The following is a 12,508-nucleotide window of genomic DNA, read 5'->3' on the forward strand; positions in this document are numbered from 1 at the left end:
CCCGTGGTAAGTCAAGGTGCCAAAAAAATCCTAGAACACTGATTACATTAAAAACTTATAAAAATAACTAAAATACCTGGTATATATACTGCACTAGAGTCATCAGCTTGTGTCATCATTTTCCATTCACACCAATCATAGCTGATATCAGTAACCTCTGACCTTGTGAAGGTAGAAATGGATGGTTTCTTGGAAATGCAAAATTCTTCCATTGTATATTCAAAGCTTACAGTACTCATATTTAGTTCACTGTGACTGGTATGAGACAAACTTTGTCCAGAATATACTGGATCTATAGAAGTTAAATCACACCTCCAAAATCGAAGAGTTCCATCTGAACATGCTGTTACTAAGAGATATGGAGCTAAGCATGCTGGGTAAATTGAAGCTGAGCTAAGGTGCCCAGCTGCTATTTCAGCAGAGACAATGTCCACATCCTCTGGTAATGGTAGCTTCTGTGTGTACACCTATAGAAGTAAATGGAAAGTTCAAATGTTGTCAATATTCTCTTTCATAATTGGTTGTTTCAAAATTTACAGGAATATACATTATTGCTTTCATTTTTTGTTTGGGAATTTGTTAACCAATCAAATTTGTTTTGGTGTAATCCGGGGAGGATTGTACCTGATATTCATATGATGAAGACATAATTTTTCAATCAGTTTAATTGAAGTCCGGAGCTGGCATGTCAGTTAACTGCTAGTAGTCTGATGTTATTTATGTATTATTGTCATTTTGTTTATTTTCTTTGGTTACATCTTCTGACAACAGAATCGGACTTCTCTTGAACAGAATTTAAATGAGCGTATTGTTATGCATTTACTTTTCTGCATTGGCTAGAGGTATAGGGGGAGGGTTGAGATCTCACAAACATGTTTAACCCCGACGCATTTTTGGGCCTGTCCCAAGTCAGGAGCCTCTGGCCTTTGTTAGTCTTGTATTATTTTAACTTTTAGTTTCGTGTGTACAATTTGGAGTTTAGTATGGTGTTCATTATCACTGAACCAGTATATATTTGTTTAGGGGCCAGCTGAAGGACCCCTCCGGGTGCGAAAATTTCTCATTGCATTGAAGACCTGTTGATGTCATTTCTGACAGTGTTTTACAACCTTTTTATAATTCACTTTCAAGGTAAACTTTTAAATTTTGGAATATAACACACAAAGAGAAGTAACTATATAAAAATAACAAGACTATTGTTGTCATATCAAGTAAAGTATATTATGAGACTAATTAAGACACAAAGGACAGTAACTATAGAAAATTATATATATAGAGATTCTAACCTTTGCTGTTGAAAAACATAATTTGACAACAGCCATGGGCTTGGATGAAAAGTGTTCTGGAGTGGAACTTCTGGATGGCGGATTAGACCCATCATCATCCACATAACTATAATCTGGTACATAACTCCTCTTGGGATCACCCCCTGCTAAGTAAAGACAAGATATGATTAAGCAAAGAGTATTGTCATATTAACTTAAGAAGGTTATGGTGTGATCTACTCATGCTCTCATATACTGATATACTTTTTCAAATGAAGCTTTTGTTTTCAAGATCATTCATTCTAATTTGTAACTACCAATGCCATGTCTTGAAAGACAGATCTAAGATATTGATCAAGGACTTGAATGATTTGGTTGCTTGGATTGTTTCTGAGACAATAGAATGGTCTGAAACTGAAATTCAAATAAATGGAAATATAAAATACAAAAATACAAAAAAACATTTTACACAACTCCTTAATGGAAGGTTCACCACCTAAATAGGTTTGCAAACTCTCTGTATAGTTTAAATGCTCTAGGATAAAATAAAACATTAATTGATTGGTGTTCAACATGTTCAACATAATTTTCAGCACTATTTACTACCTCGTGGCAGTCCATATTTACTGGTGTTCAGTTGCGGATCTATAAATTTTCATAAGTGGGGGCCCACTGACTGCCTAAGAGGGGGCCCACTCAGGTCATGCTTCAGTGATTCCCTATATAATTAACCAAATTTTTCCAAGAAAAAGGAGGGGCAGGGCCCCTGGGCCCTCTCTAAATCCGCCTCTAGTGTTGGAATCCATCTTTTGATTTTTTATGGTCGAAAAATGATGTCAGGAAAATTGAGAACAAATCATTCCAAAGGTTTCATAATACATTGTAATAGTAAGTGCACAACTTCAATGTTTGTGCAATCACTTTGTGAAGGTTCCCATATTTTTATTGAAAACTGAAGGAGGAGTTAATAACTCAAAATTGGTGTAGTATTTTATTAATTTGATGGAAAATCACAATAACCCAGGCTTGGAAAATTGGGGGAAATTCAAGAAACCAATCAACATATGTGCACTCTTTCTCTGTAGGAGTTACACAAATAATGTACCCATATTTCCTTTCATTTTCCCAAAATTACCAAACTTTATGTTGGTTTCATTTATGGATTTTAAATTTCAACACTATTTTGGAATCTTCACAAAATTAAGAAATGTTTTTTTTAAATCAGCCATCTGTATTATCGTTTCATTCTTATGGGAGAGAAATGGATATCGTACATGTTTTATACCAACCTTCTGTGGAATTTTGTGCTTCTAATTGAGAAGAAATGGTTATTTTCCACATATGAAGTGTTGATCCATGATTTTCTTCATCTTTTTGCAAAACCACCAAATAAAAATTCTCTGAGAAGTTTCCAGAATTACTGAGATCAACAATAGCTTCCAGGTTACCAATTGAACCACTTGATGATCCCGTCAATAACTGCTCTTGGAAGACATGTAAAAGTTGGGTTTTCTGCCAATTCTGAAATTACAGGTCAATTTCATATAGCTATTAGATGTTAGTAAATAATTCTGTTTAGTTAGATAGTTGGAAAGACTTTAATTTTGAAAGCTCAATTGAATTATCTCACAAAAGTAAGTGCTTGTAAGTATAGAGTGGTAAAGATTGCTTTCATTAAGCAATGGGAACTTGTCCAAATTTCAACACAGCATTCTATTATATAAACTCATCATAGGTACTAGGATTCAAATTTGGTATTTGCACTGGATGCAAGTTTTGTCTACAAAAGACTCATCAGTGACGCTTGAATAAAAAACAAAGCATTTGAAGTCAATATTATGAGTAGGAGATAATATTATAATTGGTCGAACTACGATTATGGAAAAATGAAATCAGTTCAACTAAAATTATTGACAAAGTAAGATCACTCTAATTTTAAATATTACTTTAAACATCAATATTTTGGTCCAATTGATTTCTGGGTCCATCTACACCTTTCACCGCTTACCTGTTTTGCATCAGCTAGAGGTTCTAGTTCAATAATACATCCTGGTCTGGCCGAAGATTGCAGACTGATGATGTTAAACATTTCCCCAGGAGCCCTCTGAGGTTCTATACTGTAACCTGAACTGGTATTACTAGAAAAACTCATCCCAGGCTGAAATAAAGAGAGATAATGTTTAAACTCTACAGGCTTTTAATTCATATATCTTTGAGTGTACATATTTTTACTGCTTGAGGGAAAATCTGATGTTCATATATAATCTATTTCAGGGTTAAAGAAAATTATGCATATATGCTTATAGTGAATTTGTAATTTGTTGAAAATTTAAATTCTTGTAAAACTTAACCCATTAAAATCCATAAAATGGTGTATTCATTTAATTGTCTGATGTGTGCAAGTGGCTCCATTTATACAGAGGTTTGTTTGTTGTTTATTAGGTAAGGAAAGTGCAGAGGCGAAATTTTTTTTCATTTGAAGTCAATTGTGTATGTTATGAGCTAGAACTATATTTAACCCAAATTATAGTATTTCTATTTATCACTGCTAAAGTGTTATTGCACTATGCAATGAGGATCTCTATACATTCCAGGGGATTTTAACCAACTGTAGGCTCTTGCTTGATACATTTTTATTAAGATTACATCAGATATTATTATGGAATATGGAACTAACCTCCCGTTTTGTAGATTGTTGATCTAACAGTAGGGTTCTGGCATCTATCACAGCTTGATACATCTTTAATGAAGCTCCATCTGAGGCTACAAACAGAGCACTGGGTGAGTTACTATAGGTTCCTAATGTAGAGCTTGGAAGTAGTGTCGGCACCCAGGCCACATCTATAAAAGCAGAAATATCTGGGGCATTAATCCTGGCCAGTTCAACTATGCCACCTGATTTTGACAATGGCCCAACAGGATCAACTCTCCACAATATTAACTCACTACAAAACTCAATGTTCCCTTTCTTATCATCCTCTTCTGTTGTTTCTAAATTCTCCCTACTATCTTTGATTGGAACATTGTGATGGGATGTTGTCAACAGTAACGGTAACACAGGGTGGCATGCAGCATTATTAGTCCTAAATCTATGGCCACAAGCTCTGGATGCATGTGCCACACTTACCACAGTAGAAAATTTAGAAGTATCTGAAAAACTAATTTGCCATTGGTTAAGACTTCCATTAAAATGTTTTGAGATCATTAAAACGTTTGGAATCAGCATATTATCATTCTGTCCAGGAGAGCTTTTTCCTGAGGCAGGTGCAGGTTGAGATGGGATTTTCTCTGAACTTAACCTACTCTCTGTCAGCCTCATTGCTGATTTGATATCCATTTTACTATAATTACAATATAACATCAAGTTAGTCGCCATTGTCCTAGCATCAGCTACAGGGAAAGCATGTGGTAAACGAGAAGAAAAGCTGACTTGGGCCTGTCGAAAGCAATATGGACTATACTCATCCAACCAATCCACTAACCTGTTAAATGAAAAACATGGATAAGAATTAAAAATAGTATACTATACAAAATCTTAATATTCCATTATCAAAAATTTGGTAAAGTTTAAAGTAATTCCCTCAACAATTAATTAAATAGAAGACAAGTTTATGATTGTCGAAGGGATTGGCAATAGTACATGTTAACCATAATTTGTCTGTCATTGTACATGTACCTGCTCCCTGCCCCTTCTGCATTCATATAAAGGTAAAGAGTACAAATGATGACCCCTATATTAAATCAATAAGTTTATATACTAACCAAACAAGAAAGCTACCATCAATAGGATGTATACTAAACAACATATCGGGACTTTGGTGCCAGTCTCTCAGTAGTCCTTCTATCTTCCTGTCTAAAGCATCTATCACTGAACCCTATAATTTACATAATTTTAATATGACAATATATAATTCTATAAAACATAAAATCTCTATACAATTAACAATTTATTTTTAAGTACATTAACATATTTTGTATAATTTATCAGCCATGTTCATCATTATCTTAAATTCAAACTCACCTTTCTCTGCCATATATATATGCATTTATAAAAATAATGATTGTAATTTTTAATAAATTTTAAAATTAAACTGACTGAAAATGTGAGAACATATAAAAAATCAAGGATTTATTTTTCAATAAAATAAATATAGTTATACCATGTTAGTACCTTTTACACCTCCATGCTAAGTATAAAACTTACTGCTACCTTGATTGATGTACAGGGATTTCCTATTTCTATATTTAGCAACATGTTTTACACCCTATATATGTGACATAAAATTGCTGCCTATTTCTATACTTAGAACAGTATAGAATCATGTTGTGTACTTCAGGTAATATAATGTTTCTAACTGTTACCACATTTAACCAGATGCTCCGCAGGGCGCAGCTTTATACGACCGCAGAGGTTGAACCCTGAAAGGTTGGGGCAAGTATGGACACAACATTCAAGCTGGATACAGCTCTAAATTTGGATTGTGATTAAATAGTTGACACAGCATAGGTTTCTGACACAGAATGAATGTGGTCTACTGAACTTAAAATATTTTTTTTGCCTTTGAGCAATTCACTTTGCTGTTGAATATTAATCCTCTCAAAAAAATGTTTGAAGAAATTTTCTTTTTATTTATGAAATCTGAAATGAGAAAAATTTAACCCCCCCCCCCCCCATTTTTTTTTCACATCCCCCTTTCCCTTTTTCCAAAACTGATCTCAATTCAAATTTCTAATGGAGTTTGCAACAATAACTACTCATTCAAATACATCATAAAATATTAAAATGTAACAAAAGGTGCTTGTTATCACTGAATGATAAAGATTGTTTTAATTTATCAGTTGGTAGTAAAAGTGAATATACATTGTATATTGTATAAAACAATGATTTAAGTTGACTCAACTACTATTCTGGACAAAGAAAGATAACTCCAATCAATTGAAAATTTCTTGCTATTGCACAATATTGTGCAATTAGATATTTCTGGCTATTGCGCAATACTGTGCAATTGAAAATATTTGCTATTGCACAATACTGTGCAATTGAAGATTTCTTGCTATTGCGCAATACTGAGCAATTGAAAATTTCTTGCTATTGCACAATACTGTGCAATTGATTGTGCAATTGAAGATTTCTTGCTATTGCTGAATACTGTGCAATTGAAAATTTCTTGCTATTGCACAATACTTAATATAATAATTTTGGATCCTGATTTGAACCAACTTGAAAACTGGGCCCATAAACAAAAATCTAAGTACATGTTTAGATTCAGCATATCAAAAAAGCCCAAGAATTCAATTTTTGTTAAAATCAAATTTAGTTTAATTTTGGACCCTTTGGACTTTAATGTAGACCAATTTGAAAACGGGACCAAAAATTAAGAATCTACATACACAGTTAGATTTGGCATATCAAAGAACCCCAATTATTCAATTTTTGATGAAATCAAACAAAGTTTAATTTTGGACCCCGATTTGGACCAACTTGAAAACTGGGCCAATAATAAAAAATCTAAGTACATTTTTAGATTCAACATATTAAAGAACCCCAAGGATTCAATTTTTGTTAAAATCAAACTAAGTTTAATTTTGGACCCTTTGGACCTTAATGTAGACCAATTTGAAAACGGGACCAAAAATTAAGAATCTACATACACAGTTAGATTTAGCATATCAAAGAACCCCAATTATTCAATTTTTGATGAAATCAAAGTTCAATTTGGGACCCTTTTGGGCCCCTTATTCCTAAACTGTTGGGACCAAAACTCCCAAAATCAAACCCAACCTTCCTTTTATGGTCATAAACCTTGTGTTTAAATTTCATAGATTTATATTTACTTATACTTAAGTTATGGTGCGAAAACCAAGAATAATGCTTATTTGGGCCCCTTTTTGGCCCTTAATTCCTAAACTGTTGGGACCTCAACTCCCAAAATCAATCCCAACCTTCCTTTAATGGTCATAAACCTTGTGTTTAAATTTCACTGATTTCTATTTACTTATACTAAAATTATTGTGAGAAAACCAAGAATAATGCTTATTTGGGCCCTTTTTTGGCCCCTAATTCCTAAACTGTTGAAACCAAAACTCCCAAAATCAATCCCAACCTTCCTTTTGTGGTCATAAACCTTGTGTCAAAATTTCATCGATTTCTATTCACTTTTACTAAAGTTAGAGTGCGAAAACTAAAAGTATTCGGACGACAACGACGACGCAAGACGACGCCAACGTGATAGCAATATACGACGAAAAATTTAAATTTTTGCGGTCGTATAAAAACATGTTGTTAGTACAAATGTTATCCTACTGGCATGCTTATTATAAAACTTGTTGATATCTCAGGCAACTTAGGAAATATTTCCTATTTCTTTATGTGCTACAAGTTGTTAGTACCCAAAGTATAAAACTTACTAATATCTCATGTGGCATTGGGGATTTTCCTATTACATGTACTATATTTAATAATCAGGTAACATGTTGTTAGAACCTCTTACCTACATGCTTAGTATAAAACTTACTGATACCTCAGGTGAAGTTAGGGTACTTCCTGTTCCGTCAGAGCCATCAGTTGACTGAAAACTAGCAGTGCTCTCAGAATTAGTTCCAAGTTTTAATTCCTCCTTTCTCAGTTACTGATACCTGGGGTATTGTTGGAGTATTGTCTGTTTCTATATTTAGTAGCATGTTGTTAGTACCTCTTACCTACATGCTTAGTATAAAACTTACTGATACCTCAGGTGAAGTTGGGGTACTTCCTGTTCCATCAGAGCCATCAGTTGACTGAAAACTAGCAGTGCTCTCAGAATTAGTTCCAAGTTTTAATTCCTCCTTTCTCAGTTTATGTTTCTTCTTGGAATGTTTTTTCTTTTTCTTTTTTGCATGAACTATGTTTAAAAGAAAAGAGATATTGCTTTATGCATTCACACAACTAGTACTGTAATCGACATATACATGTCAATCAATTGAAGGAGTTTATTTGAATAATAGATATGAATTAAATACAGATTTAACAAAATACCTATATTCTTAAAAATGCAAGTTATAGAAGCACAATGATACACCCACAACATAAAAGCAAAGAAATATTATATTCCCCAACTTTGCTTTGAATATAACTTTTTTAATAGAAGCTTGTCAAAACTGTCTTACATCTGATTTGAATAGCTTTCCATCAAAAGCACAATCATATTAGGCCTAGTCAGTTATTTCAGGGCCTTTAATAGCTGACTTAAATAATGTGGTATGGATGATGTTCATTGTTGAAGGTCATATTGACACCTTTTGTTGAAAACATCTCTATCATTTCGTATTTGGTGGAGAGTTGTGGCATGGGAAATTAAACCACATCTTCCTAATTTTAAACTTAAATCATGACCTTAACACTTACCATCCATATCAACCTGGTCATCAGGGTCATGACCTGAGTAAGGATCGCTATCTGACCCAATGTTAAACTCATGATTATCCATCTGTCCCTCATACATGGTGCCTTTATGCATTTCCTGGAGTATGGTTTCAGCCTCCATTGTAAACTGTAATTCTTTGTTGTTCAACCAGTGAAGCTGAAAGTTGTGTTGGACATCACCGTCAGTATTGACAACTGGTAAAAGTGGTATATCTACGAAAACAATAATAATATTTATGGATTATTGTTGATAATCTGAACAAGATTGGTTTTCTCGCTTGAGTCCGCACGAGCAAAAGGGAGAAAACCAATCGAGTTGTGACGACCAATGTCAATCTGTTTATCGCTATTTTACTTATGATGACGTTGTCAATTTCATGTCAATTTCATTAGCAACGCCACATGCCTTCTTAGTTTCTAGCAATAATTTTCCATCTCAAGCGAGTAGCACAATATGAAAAATTATCACCAAAAAAAAGATCAAAGGCAAAATGCACAAAATGGCGATAAAATTAGTTATCATGACATCTGACAAAAGTTGTATATCTTTTAAATGTACCATAACAATAAGTTGTTTTCAAATGTCATTTTGGGGTCTTATATAGCTTGCTAATTACAAGTATGGGTTTTGCAATTTGTCAATAATGATATGAATTATTGTTAATTTTGTGGGTAAACATACACCATAAACATAATAGTATTTTTGATTCAAGTGTCACTGAGGAGTCTTTGTAGACGAAACACGCGCCTGGCGCAAATGCAAAATTTCAATCCTGGTATCTTTGATGAGTTTAATTATTACTGTTTTTTTGCAGACTTTGGTCAAACCACAAATATCCAAAAAAATTTCCCTCAATCCACGAAAATTGGTATAAAGAAATTTAAAGAACTTATAATATCTATATGAGTGTGCACATGTTAGGCTTACCTGTTTCTGGGTTAATACTGCCTGCCAAATGGAAATGTAGAGTAGGACACACTCCATTCTGATGAATGGCGAACTTGTGAAAGTCATGGACACTTTGAGAACTAACCATACTGTCTAAATGTGGTACACTCATTACTGTTTCTGGTCCAAACTTGTGGTGCTTCCTTCTCTTGTGAATAGCATGTCTGAAACCATATAATTTTTATCATTAGTTTAATTAATTTCAAGCTTGTCCAGAGCAACTTTATAAAGAAAGCTACTTTGTTCATAAACTCCTTCTATACAATTTTACACTAATGTGATGTAAACCAAAAGAAGGAAGAAGATTATATTACATTTACTTTCAAATGGAAATGCATAGAATAACAGTATGCAACAGATTGTCTCCCTTGTCTGATTAACACTAGTTTATCTTAAGCATAATAGATTATTTGATATATTCATCAAAGATTATCCAAAATACTTTAAATTTGAATACCAAAGTTACCCTTTTTCAAATAAAAAAATATCTTGTGAAAAGCAACTTAAAGTCATATCCTATGAAACGAGTGACCGGTGAAAAATAATATTATTCCAATTCTTGAATCAATGCATACAAACATCATAAACTTGGTCTTCTATGCACGATTTTATCTTTTTTTTTTCACATAAATTTAGATGAATCGTCAATTTTTTTTGCAATCAGTCAGTGTTGTGAAAATATGGCAGGTAATTAAAGTTTGTGTTTTGAAGCCGAAGTTTAATGATTGTCACCTGTTTGTCAACAATCAACAAAAAAGCATGAATATGGAGCACATGTTTAACATATGTACAATCACATAATAGTTTATTTTAAGGACATCCATGCCGGATCACTGGATTTTCACGAGATGGGTCACACTGAGGTCACTTTGCATACGGAAAATATGTCGGGGAATTGCTTCCAGGAAGGACGCAATTAAAATAAAGTAAACTTCTTCTAAATATGAACAAATAAAAGAATTTTCTTCAGAAAATGTATATGTACATAAGTTTTATAATGAAAACTATCCATTGAGTTATAAAAAAACATATGCATTATTTTTTTTAATTTGAGGTTTCTTATGACTTTAAAATATATCCTGTGAAAAGAAAATTCACCATTTCAATATATGAGCTGCATCAGATTGATATTAACCTTATCCAAATGAATATCAATCAAACTGTTACTAAATTTTGGGATGAAAAATCTCTATCTTAAAGTCTGTAACTGTTTGAACAATGAACATTGAGTTGTTATAAGAACAATACAAAACATGTCAAAGTTTATCTTAAATTTCGTATTTGAATGTTCCAAAATCTATCAAAGTCTAGACATTTACATGCATACATGCAATTGCATAAGGTGGATTTCTATCTGATATATAAAATGGGAATCTATTGACTTGACATACATTATGTAATTTTTAATGTTTTCTGATTATAGTAACTATATAATATTTCTAGCTAAAAATGAAAAACAGGATTGTGACATTAAATTTGACATCGACTAAACATCTATCTTGTCTATATACACTATTAAACTTATTTGTCTGAAAGTAAAAGTAACATATTAGTAATTCACAATTATTTCAATATCCAAACCGAGGCTGTGTAGTAAGCAGTGATTTTATTGCTAGCATGTATAGATGTTTGCTAAATTTTAACTTGTGATATCCTGGTATATGCAGATTCTCTGGTAACAGAATGGATAAAAGCAGTGCACCAACACCAGTACTACAGACATTCAAAGTTTTTTGTACCATTACTTTTGTTTTGACATTTTTAACAAATGGTAGAATTTAAATTAAACATTCTGCTTAATCACACAGTATTCAGGTAATGATACAACAAAGTTTGACTGGCCTCCTTTTACATTTAAAAAACAAAGTATTGTACAGTAAGGATTCTTTTTTGAAATTGGAAAGGATGTGGTCAGTGATAAGAAAATTGCATCTGAGGTCTATGAATAACTTTTTCAAAGGAATAGTTGATTTGTAATCACAAGCCTGACAAGTTAACAGATAAAACTTTAGATCTGTTTAGCAAAATGGAAGATTTCAAAGTACATGGATGCCCCACTCGCACTATCCTTTTCCATGTTCCATGGACCGGAAATTGGGTAATTATCTAATTTGGCATTAAAATTAGAAAGATCATATCATAAGCAACAAGTGTACTAAGTTTCAAGTTGATTGGACTTCAGCTTCATCAAAAACTACCTTGATCAAAACTTTAACCTGAATCTCCCACTTTCATTTTCTATGTTCAGTGGACCGTGAAATTGGGGTCAAAAGTCTAATTTGGCTTAAAAATTAGAAACTTCATCTCATAAGCAACAAGTGTACTAAGTTTCAAGTTGATTGGACTTCAGCTTCATCAAAAACTACCTTGAACAAAAACTTTAACCTGGACGGAAGAACGGAACCACAGACGGACGAACGGAACCACAGATGGACGGACTGACGAACGGAGCCACAGACCAGAAAACATAATGCCCCTCTACTATCGTAGGTGGGGCATAAAAATATCAAAAGTACTTTTTTCAACAAAATATTTTCTCTAGGAGTAGGAAGTCAATAAATGATAGCTCTAAATAGATTCCCATACTGAATTGAAGTATTCTTGAAAGAAAACTGGGTTCTGAAAAAAAACCAAGTTGAACTTTAAATGGATAGGGTACAATTTTATTTCCAAAATTATGCAATTACTATGATGTTCTTCATGTACTTAATTTTGACTTGTTTCATAAAAAATGGCAGTTACTTTTCCCTTTACATAAAAGAAAAATATCATACAATCATAGAATCATACATAGTAAATGTATTTAAGATATGAAATTAAAAATCCTATCTGTCTAAAAAAAATAACACAAAATCTGTAGTTTCTAACACCTTAGGTTAGCACACAATAGGT

At 32.9% G+C, this 12,508-nt stretch overlaps 1 protein-coding gene across 3 annotated transcripts in view; it reads right to left on the reverse strand.

The window, feature by feature from the left end:
• LOC143071648 (dmX-like protein 2) overlaps positions 1-12,508 on the reverse strand; it is a 102,769-nt gene that overhangs the window by 67,326 nt on the left and 22,935 nt on the right. For all 3 annotated transcript variants that reach the window (XM_076246112.1, XM_076246113.1, XM_076246110.1), the window contains 9 exons: positions 9,596-9,780; positions 8,650-8,880; positions 7,989-8,146; positions 5,028-5,140; positions 3,943-4,747; positions 3,274-3,423; positions 2,555-2,786; positions 1,287-1,432; positions 77-467 (listed from right to left, as the gene is read on the reverse strand). In XM_076246112.1, the coding sequence (XP_076102227.1) occupies positions 77-467; positions 1,287-1,432; positions 2,555-2,786; positions 3,274-3,423; positions 3,943-4,747; positions 5,028-5,140; positions 7,989-8,146; positions 8,650-8,880; positions 9,596-9,780 (2,411 nt within the window). The remainder of the gene's footprint in view (positions 1-76; positions 468-1,286; positions 1,433-2,554; positions 2,787-3,273; positions 3,424-3,942; positions 4,748-5,027; positions 5,141-7,988; positions 8,147-8,649; positions 8,881-9,595; positions 9,781-12,508) is intronic.

This window comes from Mytilus galloprovincialis, chromosome 4, assembly GCF_965363235.1.
Source record: "Mytilus galloprovincialis chromosome 4, xbMytGall1.hap1.1, whole genome shotgun sequence".
NCBI lineage: Eukaryota > Metazoa > Mollusca > Bivalvia > Mytilida > Mytilidae > Mytilus > Mytilus galloprovincialis.